This window comes from Oncorhynchus keta, chromosome 15 (assembly GCF_023373465.1).
Source record: "Oncorhynchus keta strain PuntledgeMale-10-30-2019 chromosome 15, Oket_V2, whole genome shotgun sequence".
Lineage (NCBI taxonomy): Eukaryota > Metazoa > Chordata > Actinopteri > Salmoniformes > Salmonidae > Oncorhynchus > Oncorhynchus keta.
In genome coordinates this window covers 41,889,988-41,907,194 of record NC_068435.1, presented here as the reverse complement: position 1 = coordinate 41,907,194, position 17,207 = coordinate 41,889,988, and the positions used below count along the sequence as shown (strand labels likewise).

Genomic DNA, 17,207 nt, shown 5'->3' with positions numbered 1-17,207 from the left:
GGGGGTAGAGAAAGAGAGGGAGGGAGCATGTTTATTTAAGCTTTTCGTCTCCCGTCTCAGACAGAGTGCAGACAGACTACAGAGGATAATCAGAAACAGATCTCGCAAGGCAAGGCGAGGAAGGGAGGAAGAGAGGGAGGGGGTGAGCCTGGGAGAGCTGGAGGAGGGAAAAGAGAAAGGGGGAGAGGGGTAATGGGAGGAGAAAGGGAAGAAAACAGAAGAGGGGTGGGGGCTGTCATGTAAAACACCACAGGAAACAGCCTGGCCTCTTCATGCTCTCTGAGTGACAGCGAAGCATCATTGTCGTTCTTGTGACTGAGAGCACTGGGACATTCAGTGAGGCCACAGCAGGGAAGAACAGCCCACCAGCCAAACATCTGGCTCAAGAGGGCCAGTTCATTACTTGTATTACACTCGAGTTGATGCCATTTAAAAAGTTTGGTGATGGGGGAGGGAGAGAAGGCAGAAAACGCCTGGAAATACAAGGATGTGATGTCAAACTGTCAGAGGAAATGTATGCAATAATCTACAGTATATGCCACATAACTGATTCATTATTTATGAGAACTTGGTAAAAAATCTCAAAGCAAGCAAACCTCCTCAGCTCATGGACATAGGCAGGGGGAGAGGGGAGGGGGTCTCCTTGACTGACAACCCAAATGTCCTATGGAATTCCAGTAACGGTCCAACTGTGCTGAGAAACCCACCCAAAGGCAATTAAGGGTAAAGTACTACAAAAATATTTGATACACTTTTTTTCTGGTCGAATAGAAGAAAGGATGGCGAGAGAGCAATAGAATGAAACACTGATAGCCTGTGGTGGAATAGATAGATAACGGTCCGATCGTTTACAAATTTCAAAGAACTCAACGATATAGGCTAGCCTACGCATAACATTTGTCTTCTCCAAAACTTCGAATGAAATAGATGAATCGGTGGTCCAAAAAGATGTCTTATCGGCGGAAGACATTGTAAAAAGTTACAGAGAGAGTTTCTGAGCAAGAACGACCACAAGAACGAATGTTGGACCACAAGAACGAATGTTGGACCTACCCTTGAACGTATACATTTTGCGAAAACGTCGATGTTTTTTTTTTTAAAGGACCAAGGAAAGTATTATTATTATTGGATCACACTTAGGTAGATCTCAATCTTTTCAGCGAGGGTGCTCTCTTCATCAGTCTCTCTGATTTATTCCGCGTGCTGAGGGGATGGGGGCCGCTCCGGGTTCGGGCTGGGAGGAGGGGGAGTTCGAGTTCAAGTTGGTTTTTGAGGAGGACCCGCCGCGCCAACTCCGGGGCCCATCCCCGCTGCGCAACGCGGACCAGGAGCACACAGTCGCAGGGGAGAGGACAGAGAGCTCCCTGTCGCTCCCAACGTCGAGCAATACTGGTTAGAACACTTTCTTGGATAGTGTGTGTGAATGTGTGTGACAGTGAGAGAGAGATTGACAGAGAGAGAATGACAGAAAGGGGAAAAGAAGATGGTCAATGGTAAATGATGTCTAATCCACACTGTAGTGATTTGTCTCTGTGTGGTGTATGTCATGAGAATTATTTAGTTTGACTTGATCTGAGTATGTTCATCATTGGTAAAGTATGAGGCCTCCTCTTCTCTCTGCCCTCTCTCTCTCTCTATCTCTCTCTCTGTCTCTCTCTCTCTCTCTCTCTCTACCTGGATATAGATAAATTATGTGTCTGGATGTAGGCCTAGTGTGTGCTTGTCTGCGTGTGGGGGATGTGTGTGTGTTCGTGTGTATGGAGTTTGCGTGCTGTGTATTGCATGCTTGTGCTTGCCTGTGTGTGTGTGTGTGTGTGTGTGTGTGTGTGTGTGTGTGTGTGTGTGTGTGTGTGTGTGTGTGTGTGTGTGTGTGTGTGTGTGTGTGTGTGTGTGTGTGTGTGTGTGTGTGTGTGTGTAAGGGCAGCATTCAATGTGGTTCTAATCAGCTGTGCGTGTGAGTGAAGTTAACAGCTGCCATCTGGATTGAAACCTCAATCTCTGTTTACCGAGCATGCACCACACCTCCCTCCCTCCGTTCTCCCTCCTTTACTTTCTCCCTCCCTCTCCTTCACCCCTTTTCTTCTAACCCCCCCTTTCAGCTTTCATACACACCCCTCTCACCCACCCACGCATCTCTTTGCCGCCCACACTGGGCATAAAATAGTCATACCACACCCTAGCCTTAAACGTACTACAAGAGAAGTTACCACGGTGCGTACTGTTCCTCTTCACTGCTGCACTCGGCTGACCAGTGATCCATAATGGACACTGGACAGTGGTGGACACCGTGCTTTACAGTGACCCTAACTCCCTGGTACTGTCTACTGCACCACCACACCACAGCAGGGTAATGTTTAGTGTAATGTGCAGTTAAAACACCAGTAAGGGACATTTCCTTACTTATTTTATTACCATTCATGAGAGTTAGGGGATACTTTTTCTAGTAGTAGTTGCACTCTTCAACGTGAATGTATTTGGTCTCTACTCTCTTAACAGTGAACTCAGTAGGATACAGCTTACCATGTCAACTGTAACTGAGAGACTTCTGACACTTGTTCCACCTTTTGTGTTTGGTCACAGACAGCCACCTGGCTGCCACTCATGTAGGCCAGCCAATCGGCATCCCTACCCCACCGTCTTCTTCAGCCAGTCAAAGGGCTGGGATGCATTCCCCGCCCCCCAGGCGTGCCTTGGTGAGGGAGTTCAGCGGGACTTATGAGAGTCTTCCAGCGCGATCTGTACAAGTGAGTGGTCAGAGATGGGCCAGTTACTCTCCTGGTCAGTGAGAGTGGGACAGAGATGCTGGAAGCCATACCTGTCCTTACAGTATGGTCCCTACTGTACATGTCTCTATTGTTGACCCTATCAGTCCCGAGACCCCAGCAAAAATCAGCTTTTCATTTTACATGACTTTCATTGATCTGCATGTCTATCCGTTATATTTAGCCAGACAACCAAGTGTTTTACCATTTCATTCTAAGGACAACAAGGGCTACAAGTACAACACAAAAAACATTTGACATAAACTGTCGCCTTCAAAATGTCAACACAAAAAAGGTAACAAAATAATGCTGTAAGTACAGAAATGATTTTCTCAGTGGGAAATGAATATCCACCTAGTCAGTGACAACCGTGTGGAGTATGTGACAGCAACGATGTGAGCTTTTTACGGCATTATAGATGCTATGTCCTTCAGATGTGCTATGATCTTCTATGTAGAAATACCCCTTACCTTCCAGCAACTCCTATGTAGCTTGTGGGAGTCATAGAGCAAAATGTGTCCATGTTTCTGAGAGTCTCAGCTTTTCATAGATATGTTTAATAGTTTGTAGCTCTAACCATTCGGACTCTACAGATGTTTCTGTAAAAAGACCCGTCCCTGGACCGCTTCTGGGATCTGCCCTTGTCTCACAAACACCGCTCTAGCTTAGCCCCGGTTAATCACACAGACTAATGGTTGTTACCAACAGATGCAGAAGAAATAGACACATTCATTGGTACAAGAGGTCTGTAGCTCAAAACGCACAATGTTAAAGGGGTTAGAAGTCCAAATCGCACCGGCGTTGCAGTGGGACTCACTGGGTCAATGTTATGTCTGTCTGTATGTCTGGTTTTCTCCATCTCTCTCTCTCTCCCAGGTCTCAGAGTCCCGTGTGTTGGAGTGCCCTAGCATCCAGATCACTACTATCTCTCCAGAGGATGACACTGCCCCAGCAGGAAGTAACTACTGGGACACAGGAGGTGGCTGGGAGAGGGAGCGCCTCTACCTCCCCCTACTGGACCCATTCTGCTACCGCGACGGCGGCACCGGCACTGGCTCCCTGAGCCCAAGCCCTGCCTCCAGCCCCTCTTCTCGCGGCTGGCTCAGTCCTGCGTCCAGCTGTGATTCGCTGCTAGTAGAGGAGGAGGATCTCAATGAGGTCACTTCCCATTTCTGCCTGTCGCCCTCCTCCCGGCCAACCTCCCCTGGGGGTAAGAAGCGCAGGAACTCCCCCCTGGCCTCCCCCTGCACCTCCCGCAGGAGCAGCTACTCTGAGGACCACTCCTGTAACCAGGAGGAAGGAGACTCCACCTCTCAGTCACAGGGTCCCAACAGCAGCTTTGAGCTGAGCATCCCACAGAAGACCAGGAAGACGTCACTGGAGCAGGTCAGCTGGTGGTTTGTAGATCTTAAGTTCCATAGTTTGTTTTCATGCTCAACCAGAAGTCCCTGGCTTGTGTCCTCCAGGTTTCCCCCAGGGAGGTGGAGCAAGTGCAGGCTCCAGCCCATAGCTCCCACTGCCCACTCCCAGAGCCGCTGCAGCAGAGAAGAGAGGCCCCTTCCATGGGCATGGACTACCTGTCTGTGCCCCCTGCTCTGGGCTGGGGGAGGACCAGAGCCAGCGCCCACAGCCCTCTGTTCAGGTTACACAATGTGTTTATACAGTATCCCTCAATAGTGTGTTGCCATTATTATTCTTTGGATGGCCAGGATGTTCCCCTCAGCCCCACCCACACATCTGACTGGTCCATTGTTCTTACAGATCCAATGCTCTGCCACCACTTGATTGGCCTCTGCCAACTCAGTTTGACCAATATGAACTGCGTATCGAGGTGCAGCCCCGCCCACACCACCGAGCCCACTACGAGACGGAGGGAAGCAGAGGAGCCGTCAAGGCATCACCAGGGGGACATCCGGTTGTTAAGGTATAATAAGTCAATTATATTATTATGGTTTCAATCCCAAACTAACACATACTGTATGAACTGAGTGTACAAAACATTAAGGACACCTGCTCTTTCCATGACATAGACTGACCAGGTGAATCCAGGTGAAAGCTATGATCCCTTATTGATGTCACTTGTTAAATCCACTTCAATCAGTGTAGACGAAGGGGAGGAGACAGGTCAAGGAAGGATTTTTAAGCCTTGAGAAGTCGAGACATGGATGGGTGCCATTCAGAGGGTGAATGGGCAAGACAAAAGATTTAAGTGCCTTTGAACGGGGTATGGTAGTAGCTAGGTAGTAGGTATGTGTATCAAGAATGGTCCACCACCCAAAGGACTTCCAGACAACTTAACACAACTATGGGAAGCATTGGAGTCAACATGGGCCAGCACCTCTTTCGCCATCTGGCCCGGTCCCTTCGTCGAAACGGCACACCGCCGTACCACCACGACTGGTCCGCAGATGTAATTCCATCAGCTGTGCCTTCAACCGGCCTTTGCTGGACGTCAGAGCAGACGCTTCTACTTACCCCGGCCTGCTAACTTTAAACGCCATGTCTCCCGCGTGCTAGCGTAGCAACGACTACCCGCGACTTCCCTGTTCCATCTATTGCTGTACACTGGATCCTATGATCACTTGGCTACATAGCTGATGCCTGATGGACTGTTCATTTAACACGGTACTCCACTTTGTTTACCTTTGTTTATCTGTCGGCCCTAGCCCCAAACTCAGGCCCTGTGTGTAGTTAACCGACCCTCTCAGCCCATTCATCACCATTTTACCTGTTGTTGTTGTCTTAGCTGATTAGCTGTTGTTGTCTTACCCGTTGTTGTCTTAGCTAGCTCTCCCAATCAACACCTGTGATTGCTTTATGCCTCGCTTTATGTCTCTCTCAAATGTCAATATGCCTTGTATACTGTTGTTTAGGATAGTTATCATTGTTTTAGTTTAATGTGGAGCCCCTAGCCACAATCAACATGCCTTAGATACCTCCTTTGTCCCATCTCCCACACATGCGGTGACCTCACCCAGTATAACCAGCATGTCCAGAGATGCAACCTCTCTTATCATCACTCAGTGCCTGGGCTTACCTCCACTGTACCCGCACCCCACCATACCCCTGTCTGCACATTATGCCCTGAATCTTTTCTACCACGCCCATAAATCTGCTCCTTTTATTCTCTGTCCCCAACGCACTAGACAACCAGTTTTGCTAGCCTTTAGCCGTACCCTCATCCTACTCCTCCTTTGTTCTTCGGGGATGTGGAGGTTAACCCAGGCCCTGCGTGTCCCAAGGCACTCTCATTTGTTGACTTCTGTAATCGAAAAAGCCTTGGTTTCATGCATGTTAACATCAGAAGCCTCCTCCCTAAGTTTGTTTTACTCACTGCTTTAGCACACTCCGCCAACCCTGATGTCCTTGCCGTGTATGAATCCTGGCTTAGGAAGGCCACTAAAAATTCTGAGATTTCCATACCCAACTACAACATTTCCGTCAAGATAGAACTGCCAAAGGGGGAGGAGTTGCAATCTACTGCAGAGACAGCCTGCAAAGTTCTGTCATACTTCCCAGGTCTCTGCCCAAACAGTTCAAGCATCTAATTTAAAAAATGAATCTCTCCAGAAATAAGTCTCTCACTGTTGCCGCCTGTTATAGACCCCCCTCAGCTCCCAGCTGTGCCCTGGACACCATATGTAAATTGATTGCCCACCATCTATCTTCAGAGTTCGTTCTGTTAGGTAACCTATACTGGGATATGCTTAACACCCCAGAAGTACTACAATATAAGATAGATGCCCTCAATAGATGCCCTCACACAAATCATCAAGGAAACCACCAGGTACAACCCTAAATCCGTAAGCATGGGCACCCTCATAGATATTAGCCTGACCAACTTGTCCTCCAAATACACCTCTGCTGTTTTCAATCAGGATCTCAGTGATCACTGCCTCATTGCCTGCATCCGCTATGGGTCCGCGGTAAAACGACCACCACTCATCACTGTTAAATGCTCCCTAAAACACTTCTGCGAGCAGGCCTTTCTAATCAACCAGTTCCGGGTATCCTGGAAGGATATTGACCTCATCCCGTCAGTCGAGGATGCCTGGTCGTTCTTTAAAAGTCATTTTCTCACCAGCTTAAATAAGCATGCCCCTTTCAAACAATGTAGAACTAAGAACAGATATATATATATAGCCCTTGGTTCACTCCAGACCTGACTGCCCTTGACCAGCAAAAAAACACCCTGTGGCGGACTGCAATAGCATCGAATAGTATGCAACTGTTCAGGGAAGTCAGGAACCAATACACACAGTCAGTCAGGAAAGCAAAGGCTAGCTTTTTCAAACAGAAATTTGCAACCTGTAGCTCTCACTCCAAAAAGTTGGGGACACTGTAAAGTCCATGGAGAACAAGAGCACCTCCTCCCAGCTGCCCACTGCACTGAGGCTAGGTAACACTGTCACCACCGATAAATCCATGATAATCTAAATTTTCAATAAGCATTTCTCTACGGCTGGCCATGCTTTCCTCCTTGCTACCCCAACCCCTGCCAACAGCTCTGGACACCCCGCAGCTACTTGCCCGAGCCTCCCCAGATTCTCCTTCACCCAAATCCAGATCTCAGATGTTCTGAAAGAGCTGCAAAACCTACAAATCAGCTGGGCTAGACAATCTGGACCTCTCTTTCTAAAATTATCCGCCACCATTGTTGCAACCCCTATTACCAGTTTGTTCAACCTCTCTTTCGTATCGTCCAAGATCCCTAAAGATTGGAAAGCTGCCGCGGTCATTCCCCTGATATTCTAGACCCAAACTGTTATAGACCTATATCCATCCTGCCCTGCCTTTCTAAAGTCTTTGAAAGCCAAGTTAATAAACAGATCACTGACCATTTCGAATGCCATCGTACCTTCTCCGCTGTGCAATCCGGTTTCCGAGCTGGTCATGGGTTCACCTCAGCCACGCTCAAGGTACTAAACGACATCATAACCACCATCGATAAAAAACCTTACTGTGCAGCCGTCTTCATCGACCTGGCTAAGGCTTTCGACTCTGTCAATCAACGTATTCTTATCGGCAGACTCAATAGCCTTGGTTTCTCAAATTACTGCCTCGCCTGGTTCACCTACTTCGCAGACAGAGTTCAGTGTGCCAAATCGGAGGGCCTGTTGTCCGGACCTCTGGCAGTCCCTATGGGGGTACCACAGGGTTCAATTCTCGGGCCAACTCTTTTCTTTGTATATATCAACAATGTCGCTTTTGCTGCGGGTGATTCCCTGATCCACCTCTACGCAGACGACACCATTCTGTATACATCTGGCCCTTCTTTGGACACTTTGTTAACTAATCTCCAAACAAGCTTCAATGCCATACTCCTTCTGTGGCCTCCAACTGCTATTAAACGCTGGTAAAACTAAATGCATGCTTTTCAACCGTTCGCTGCCCGCACCCGCCTGCCCGACTAGCATCACAACTCTGGACGGTTCTGACCTAGAATACGTGGACAACTACATACAGTGGGGCAAAAAAGTATTTAGTCAGCCACCAATTGTGCAAGTTCTCCCACTTAAAAAGATGAGAGAGGCCTGTAATTTTCATCATAGGTACACTTCAACTATGACAGACAAAATTAGAAGAAAGAAATCCAGAAAATCACATTGTAGGATTTTTAATAAATTGATTTGCAAAATAAGTATTTGGTCAATAACAAACGTTTATCTCAATACTTTGTTATATACCCTTTGTTGGCAATGACAGAGGTCAAACGTTTTCTGTAAGTCTTAACAAGGTTTTCACACACTGTTGCTGGTATTTTGGCGCATTCCTCCATGCAGATCTCCTCTAGAGCAGTGATGTTTTGTGGCTGTTGTTGGGCAACACGGACTTTCAACTCCCTCCAAAGATCTTCTATGGGGTTGAGATCTGGAGACTGGCTAGGCTACTCCAGGACCTTGAAATGCTTCTTACGAAGCCACTCCTTCGTTGCCCGGGCGGTGTGTTTGGGATCATTGTCATGCTGAAAGACCCAGCCACGTTTCATCTTCAATGCCCTTGCTGATGGAAGGAGGTTTTCACTCAAAATCTCACGATACATGGCCCCATTCATTCTTTCCTTTACACGGATCAATCGTCCTGGTCCCTTTGCAGAAAAACAGACCCAAAGCATGATGTTTCCACCCCCATGCTTCACAGTAGGTATGGTGTTCTTTGGATGCAACTCAGCATTCTTTGTCCTCCAAACACGACGAGTTGAGTTTTTACCAAAAAGTTCTATTTTGGTTTCATCTGACCATATGACATTCTCCCAATCTTCTTCTGGATCATCCAAATGCTCTCTAGCAAACTTCAGACGGGCCTGGACATGTACTGGCTTAAGCAGGGGGACACATCTGGCACTGCAGGATTTGAGTCCCTGGCGGCGTAGTGTGTTACTGATGGTAGGCTTTGTTACTTCCTTTTCCTAATAATTGCTCCCACAGTTGATTTCTTCAAACCAAGCTGCTTACCTATTGCAGATGCAGTCTTCCCAGCCTGGTGCAGGTCTACAATTTTGTTTCTGGTGTCCTTTGACAGCTCTTTGGTCTTGGCCATAGTGAAGTTTGGAGTGTAACTGGTTGAGGTTGTGGACAGGTGTCTTTTATACTGATAACAAGTTCAAACAGGTGCCATTAATACAGGTAACGAGTGGAGGACAGAGGAGCCTCTTAAAGAAGAAGTTACAGGTCTGTGAGAGCCAGAAATCTTGCTTGTTTGTAGGTGACCAAATACTTATTTTCCACCATAATTTGCAAATAAATTCATTTAAAAAAAATCCTACAATGTGATTTTCTGGATTTTTTTCCCTAATTTTGTCTGTCATAGTTGAAGTGTACCTATGATGAAAATTACAGGCCTCTCTCATTTTTTTAAGTGGGAGAACTTGCACAATTGGTGGCTGACTAAATACTATTTTGCCCCACTGCATACCTAGGTGTCTGGCTAGACTGTAAACTCTCCTTCCAGACTCATATCAAACATCTCCAATCTAGAATCGGCTTTCTATTTCGCAACAAAGCCTCCTTCACTCACGCCGCCAAACTTACCCTAGTAAAACTGACTATCCTACCGATCCTCGACTTCGGCGATGTCATCTACAAAATAGCTTCCAATACTCTACTCAGCGAATTGGATGCAGTCTATCACAGTGCCATCCGTTTTGTTACCAAAGCGCCTTATACCACCCACCACTGCGACCTGTATGCTCTAGTCGGCTGGCCCTCGCTACATATTCGTTGCCAGACCCACTGGCCCCAGGTCATCTAGAAGTCTATGCTCGGTAAAAGCTCCGCCTTATCTCAGCTCACTGGTCACGATAGCAACACCCACCCGTAGCATGCGCTCCAGCAGATATATCTCACTGGTCATCCCCAAAGCCAACACCTCTTTTGGTCGCCTTTCCTTCCAGTTCTCTGCTGCCAGTGACTGGAACAAATTGCAAAAATCGCTGAATCTGTAGACTTACATTTCCCTCACTAACTTTAAGCATCAGCTATCTGAGCAGCTAACCGATCGCCGCAGCTGCACATAGTCCATCTGTAAATAACCCACCCAGTCTACCTACCTCATCCCCATATTGTTTTTATTTACTTTGCTGCTCTTTTGTACACCAGTATCACTATTTACACACCATCATCTGCTCATCAATCACTCCAGTGTTAGTCTGCTAAATTGTAATTACTTTGCTACTATGGCCTATTTATTGCCTAACCTCTTCATGCCATTTGCACACACTGTATATAGACTTTCTTTTTTTCTATTGTGTTATTGACTGTACGCTTGTTTATTCCATGTGTAACTCTGTGTTGTTGTTTGTGTCGCACTGCTTTGCTTTATCTTGGCCAGGTCGCAGTTGTAAATGAGAACTTGTTCTCGACTGGCCTACCTGGTTAAATAAAGGTGAAATAAATAAATATAAAAAATAAAAAAATCCCTGTAGAACGCTTTCGACACCTTGTAGTCCATTCCCCGACGAACTGAGGCCGTTCTGAGGGCAAAAGGGGGGTTGCAACTCAATATTAGGAAGGTGTTCTTAATGTTTTATACCCTCAGTATATATCTAAACAATAACTCTCTTTTCTGTCTCTCCCAGCTGACTGGGTACACAGAGAGACAGCCACTCTCTTTGCAGGTGTTTGTGGGAACAGCTGATGACAGGTCCATCCGGCCTCATCCTTTCTATCAGATTCACAGGTAGGCGACCGTGCGACAATACTGCAGTGAATCTGTGATTGTATGTGCCTCCTCAGTGTTTTGGTGTGTTTTTGTATTTATTGTAAAAGCGTTTCTTCTGATCCTCAGGGTGACAGGGAAGATGGTGGGCACTGCCAGTCAGGAGAGCGTCCAAGCTGGCACCAAAATACTGGACATCCCCCTCAACCCAGATACCAACATGACTGCGCTGTGAGTAACAGAGAAACAAAGAGAATGGACACAAAAGGTTTGTATGGAGTAACAGAGTAGGCAGAAAGAGTAGCTTTCCTGTGTATGTATATGTGTGTGTACTAAGTAAGTGTGTAGATGGTATTTTGTACGGTGTGAGTGTGTGTCTATGTGGCGAATAAGACAGCCTTTCTGTCTCTCAGCATTGACTGTGCTGGCATTCTGAAGCTGAGGAACTCGGACATCGAGCTGAGGAAAGGAGAGACGGACGTAGGGAGGAAGAACACGCGTGTGCGCCTCGTGTTCCGTACCCACCTCCCCCTGGCCCCTCACGTGGCCCCGCCTGGACGGGTGCTGGCCCTGCAGGTCGCCTCCCTTCCTATAGAGTGCTGTGAGTAGCCAGCCAACAGTCACAGTCAACTCTCCCTGTCCTGACACTTTCTTTGAGTATTTAGCAATATCCTAGCGAATCATCTGTCTTCTCTTTCTCTCTCTATCTCTCTCTCTCTCTCTCTCCTCTCAATCTCTCTCCTCAGCCCAGCGCTCTGCTCAGGAGCTGCCAGTGGTGGAGTCGGTCAGTCTTACATCCTGCTCTGTGGAAGGAGGGGAGGAGCTACTGTTGGGTGGGTCTAACTTCCTGCCCATGTCCAGAGTGCTTTTTATGGAAAGAGGGACAGGTAATGATGCGTGTGTGTGTGTGTGTGTGTGTGTGTGTGTGTGTGTGTGTGTGTGTGTGTGTGTGTGTGTGTGTGTGTGTGTGTGTGTGTGTGTGTGTGTGTGTGTGTGTGTGTGTGTGTGTGTGTGTGTGTGTGTGTGTGTGTAAGCATGATTGTGTACAATTCTTCAATGTTCAATGTGCACCATCCATTAAATAAGGTATAATTGATATCCTTATTTACCAGATGGAAAGCTACAGTGGGAAGAGGAGGCACATGTTGACCGTGACAACAGTAGTGAGGTAAATAATATGTTTCTAGGTGTATGTGTGTTTGAGTGTGCGAGCATAAGTGTTCATGCACATGTACGAGAATTGTAATGTATATTGTTCATGTTGTCCTCCCCCAGTGCTTGCTGTGTGTGCGAGTTCCAGCCTATAGTGACCTCTCAGTGAGCCGCCCAGTATCTGTGTGCCTTTACGTCTCCAACGGGAAGAGAAAAAGGAGCAGCACTCACTGTTTCAAGTATCTGCCCGGTGAGTCTCGCCTCACTTCATCCATCAGCCTCTCAGCTGAGACTGGAACTATCTTTGTTGTTTTTGGTTCATTTTGAACAATTCATCTCCATGGTATTTATCTATGTGGTCAGGGACCAGACTACATATTACCACTTATTTTTCACCCTCAGTCATGTTTAAAGAGGAGGACCCTCTGCTGTCGCATCCCTCTGCCTTGCCCCTGGAGGGGGTGACACTCTGCTCCATGAGGGGGCCCAGCAGGGTGGACAGCGGTGTGCACCGGGGGAATGATCCCATGCTCGAGGAGGGAGGACTGGCCTTCCACCTTCCCCCCTACCCTTCAGCCTGCTCTCCCCCCTACCCCGGCCAGAGCTACCAGGAGTACTGCCACAAGCCGGAAGCTGTGGAGGAGAGCAGAGGTTCTCTGTCGGAGAGACACCCCAGCTTTGAGAACTTGGAGCTGGGCTTCACTGAGCTACTGCCTCCCTTTTACCCCAGAGTCCCCCAGCCTCCCTCCCCCTCCCCTTGGCTGGACTCCCCATACCTGTCCTCTTCCCCCTCTCCCTCCCACTCCTCCTCTCTGAGTCCCTTCCCCTCCAGCAGCCCCATCTCCTCCTCCCCTCGTCCCCCCATGACTACCTCTCCCTTCCCCCACTACCCGTACCCTCATGAGGTTTGCCCCTCGCCCCCTTCCAACCCTAGCCCTTATCAGGACTTCTACCCACCACCGTACTCCCACTATGAGGTATGGGACCACCAGGGCAGGGGACCTGGGGAAAGGGAAGCTCAGGCTGGACCTAAAATGCAGGAGAGCCCCCTGGAATTTGCCAGCTCATCATCCTTTCACCACATTACATTAGAGGAAGGTGAGAAGTTTATGGGAGGTTCTCATTGGTGTTGGTCTGCATCGTTACAACAGTAACAATACATTTGTACCATGTTTGTTTGTATAGATTTATTGATACAGTATACAGCATGAATTCATGTATAAATGTCTGACTGGTTGCTGTGTCTTTTTGCCTGCAGTGAATGAGTTCATAGGAGAAGACATCAGATCCTTCCATTCGGGCTCACAGATGGACAGCCAACCGGGATGACAAGCTCCGTACTGTCCTGTCTTGTTCTGTTTTTATAGTATGAAGTGCGTTATTGATATCATATCACACCTTTTCCTATGCACTTGGTTTCTGATGTATTGCTCAAGTATGGCAATACTGAATGGGGATTAAATAAAAGGGCACGGTTGTAAGTATGATCGAAGGTCACTGTTACAGTTTATATAAGGGAGACTAATGTTTTTAACCTGTTTTCAATATAAATTATACAAGTAAATGTCTGTTATGGGTCTGTTTGTGTATATCGCTTTAGTGTGCTTGTGTGTGCTTGAATAGATTGCCTTTCTCTCCACCTGGGAGTCTAATATCTGTTATCACTGGAGCAAAATAAATTTAGCTCTGCCCAAAGCCCCTTGGTTGAGTGGCCCGAGTGAATACAGTCTGGACAGTATGGAGGAGGGTAATTGTTTCAGAGACGCTGTAGAAGGACAGATCTCCAGCCCTGTGATCCAGGTACACCCCTACCCTACTACAGGACTCAGGGGCAGGTAGTTTAGTCGCTATGTTGTTATGTAGGAAACTACAGGCTTCTTTGGTGCAAAGTAAACCCCAGTACTTATCATTGAGGCCAAACTGGGCTTCTGGACCAAAGCCCATCCTGCTGACGTTGTTGTAAGAGACTGCTATGTAGGCCTTCTTCCCTCTCCACTCTACCTCCCAGTTAAAGTGGGCCCCAGACAGACCATTCTTACACAGCACCTGGAGAATGTGGAACATCTCTGGATGGTTGAGGCACAGTTTGGGTTCCTTCATTGTCACTTCCTGGTCTCCCTCAGTCAGGTGGATGTTGTAGAAGCCTGTGTTTGGGTTTAGTGTGAGCTGACAGAAATCTGTGGATAGAGGGGAGAGGGAGAAAACAGCAGATATGATTAGGATGTGTGATTGGTGTAGAATAGACCTTACCTTGTGCGATAACATAAATGTACAGTCGTGGCCAAAAGTTTTGAGAATGACACAAATATACATTTTCACATAGTCTGCTGCCTCAGTTTGTATGATGGAAATTTGCATATACCCCAGAATGTTATGAAGAGTGATCAGATGAATTGCAAAGTCCCTCTTTGCCATCCAAATGAACTGAATCTCCCAAAAATATTTCCACTGCATTTCAGCCCTGCCACAAAAGGACCAGCTGACATCATGTCAGTGATTCTCTCGTTAACACAGGTGAGTGTTGACGAGGACAAGGCTGGAGATCACTCTGTCATGCTGATTGAGTTTGAATAACAGACTGGAAGCTTCAAAAGGAGGGTGGTGCTTGGAATCATTGTTCTTCCTCTGTCAACCATGGTTACCTGCAAGGAAACATGTGCCGTCATCATTGCTTTGCACAAAAAGGGCTTCACAGGCAAGGATATTGCTGCCAGTAAGACTGCACCTAAATCAACCATTTATCGGATCACCAAGAACTTCAAGGAGAGCGGTTCAATTGTTGTGAAGAAAGGCTTCAGGGCGCCCAAGAAAGTCCAGCAAGCGCCAGGACCGTCTCCTAAAGTTGATTCAGCTGCGGGATCGGGGCACCACCAGTACAGAGCTTGCTCAGGAATGGCAGCAGGCAGGTGTGAGTGCATCTGCACGCACAGTGAGGTGAAGACTTTTGGAGGATGGCCTGGTGTCAAGAAGGGCAGCAAAGAAGCCACTTCTCTACAGGAAAAACATCAGGGACGAATTGATATTCTGCAACGGGTACAGGGATTGGACTGCTGGGGACTGGGGTAAAGTCATTTTCTCTGATCAATCCCCTTTCCGGAAAAAAAGCTTGTCCGGAGAAGACAAGGTGAGTGCTACCATCAGTCCTGTGTCATTCCAACAGTAAAGCATCCTGAGACCATTCATGTGTGGGTTTGCTTCTCAGCCAAGGGAGTGGGCTCACTCACAATTTTGCCTAAGAACACAGCCATGAATAAAGAATGGTACCAAGACATCCTCCGAGAGCAACTTCTCCCAACCATCCAGAAACAGTTTGGTGACGAACAATGCCTTTTCCAGCATGATGGAGCACCTTGCCGTAAGGCAAAAGTGATAACTAATTGACTCGGGGAACAAAACATTGATATTTTGGGTCCATGGCCAGGAAACTCCCCAGAACTTAATCCCATTGAGAACTTGTGGTCAATCCTCAAGAGGCGGGTGGACAAACAAAAACCCACTAATTCTGACAAACTCCAAGGATTGATTATGCAAGAATGGGCTGCCATCAGTCAGGATGTGGCCCAAAAGTTAATTGACAACATGGCAGGGCAGATTGCAGAGGTCTTGAAAAAGAAGAGTCAGCACTGCAAATGTTGACTATGCATCAACTTCATGTAATTGTGAATAAAATAATTAGCCACTTATGAAATGCTTGTAATTATATTCCAGTATTCCATAGTAACATCTGACAAAAAATATCTAAAGACACTGAAGCAGCAAACTTTGTGAAAATTAATATTTGTGTCATTTTCAAACTTTTGGCCACAACTGTATACTTTAGCAACAATGTGTCCTGGTCACCATAAAGAAAGAAATGGATGCCCAATTGAGTGAGATAGATTTTTGATATTAGATAGATTTTTGAAGTATTGCTCTGAGAGGACAGATACATTGTAAGAATTCCAATCTTGTCTGGGGCTCTGGTGTGTGGACAATCTCCACTGTATTGACTGCATATGGGAAATGCTCAATGAATAACAACAAACGGCTATCAACAATTATGCACTAATCCATTTCATAAAACGATTGAAGAGCAATACACATTTTTGTCAGTTTGATGAAATAGGTCATATACCACCGCCAGGTGGCAGGTAGTGAAGCTCTAAGTGAAGCTCACTCTAAGTGAAGCTCACTCTAAGTGAAGCTCACTCTAAGTGCTGGTGTTGAATATTTTACATATCAGTGTCGGACCTGCTCTTAGAATCTGTAACCAATTCTCTTTCCAGACGTCTTCCAGTCTCTCTGTTAGTTCAGAGGTGGCTTTTGACACCGCTCCAAAACAACAGGTCTGACCCATCGGGATGCTGGATATATCTGTAGTCCCAGGACTGGGGGGTAGGAATGGGCATATCTAGAGAGGGAACACTGAGCGAAGGATACAAAATGATAGAAATTCGAAATCCAGATCAAAAACCATATAGTTTTATGATCAAATATACTTGAGGAAGCTGAGGAAGAAAGACTGAGCTGGAGAAGCTTTTACACACACAGGATCACATCAGATTCCTCCAAAAGCTTCTCCAGCTCAGTCTTTCTTCCTCAGCTAAGCTACCTCTTGCTCCAGTCTACTCCTGGACTCTGATCGGCTCTCTCACCTCACAGCACCTCTAAGGAGCGAATCCGATCCCCCTCACTTTAAAGATCCTCTCAACGTCCTCCATTGCTGTCTGTGCAGAGTGCTGGTGGGAGACACAGAGAAGAGTCACAGCGATGATTAAGCCTTTGCTTTTGTCAAGAACGTTCTGTGATGAACAGAGTTTCCTCCCTACATTGTGGCTCAGTGAACAGAGATTCCAAAGCCTCCCTCAGCTCCTGAACCTTCTTCTCTCTACCTGGGATTTTCTCCTGGGATTGGTCACAAATTCTCTCCAACCGTCTCTATTGAAAATAAAAATAGAGATCAGGACAGGCAAGCTGTGACTATCATGTTAAAAGATTACTACTGTAGATTTTAGACAGAAATGTACTTTGGAATTCCACAAGGGTTGTATAAACGATGTTCTTCAACTCATATGCTTCTTTCTCAAGTCTATTGGTAACCATATGAAACTCCCTGAGGATTGATGTCTGCGCCCCTGCGGAAATCTAATTAGCACA

The 17,207-nt window shown here is 46.8% G+C and overlaps 2 protein-coding genes across 2 annotated transcripts; one reads left to right on the top strand and one right to left on the bottom strand.

The window, feature by feature from the left end:
- Positions 1-608: 608 nt before the first annotated feature.
- LOC118394970 (nuclear factor of activated T-cells, cytoplasmic 4-like) lies at positions 609-13,639 on the top strand. The gene is made up of 13 exons (XM_035788690.2): positions 609-1,392; positions 2,581-2,744; positions 3,639-4,148; positions 4,229-4,404; positions 4,524-4,686; positions 10,840-10,940; positions 11,049-11,150; positions 11,333-11,520; positions 11,666-11,806; positions 12,032-12,087; positions 12,195-12,321; positions 12,474-13,169; positions 13,330-13,639. Exons 1-13 carry the CDS (start codon positions 1,212-1,214, stop codon positions 13,398-13,400), a joined length of 2,676 nt encoding a protein of 891 aa, XP_035644583.1. The 5' UTR covers positions 609-1,211; the 3' UTR covers positions 13,401-13,639.
- Positions 13,640-13,751: 112 nt separating this feature from the next.
- Positions 13,752-16,835, bottom strand: LOC118394972 (stonustoxin subunit beta-like). The gene is made up of 3 exons (XM_035788691.2): positions 16,706-16,835; positions 16,302-16,475; positions 13,752-14,248 (listed from the first exon to the last, which is right to left on the bottom strand). The coding sequence occupies exons 2-3, from the start codon at positions 16,405-16,407 to the stop codon at positions 13,752-13,754; spliced, it is 603 nt and encodes a 200-aa protein (XP_035644584.1). The 5' UTR covers positions 16,408-16,475; positions 16,706-16,835.
- Positions 16,836-17,207: the final 372 nt, after the last annotated feature.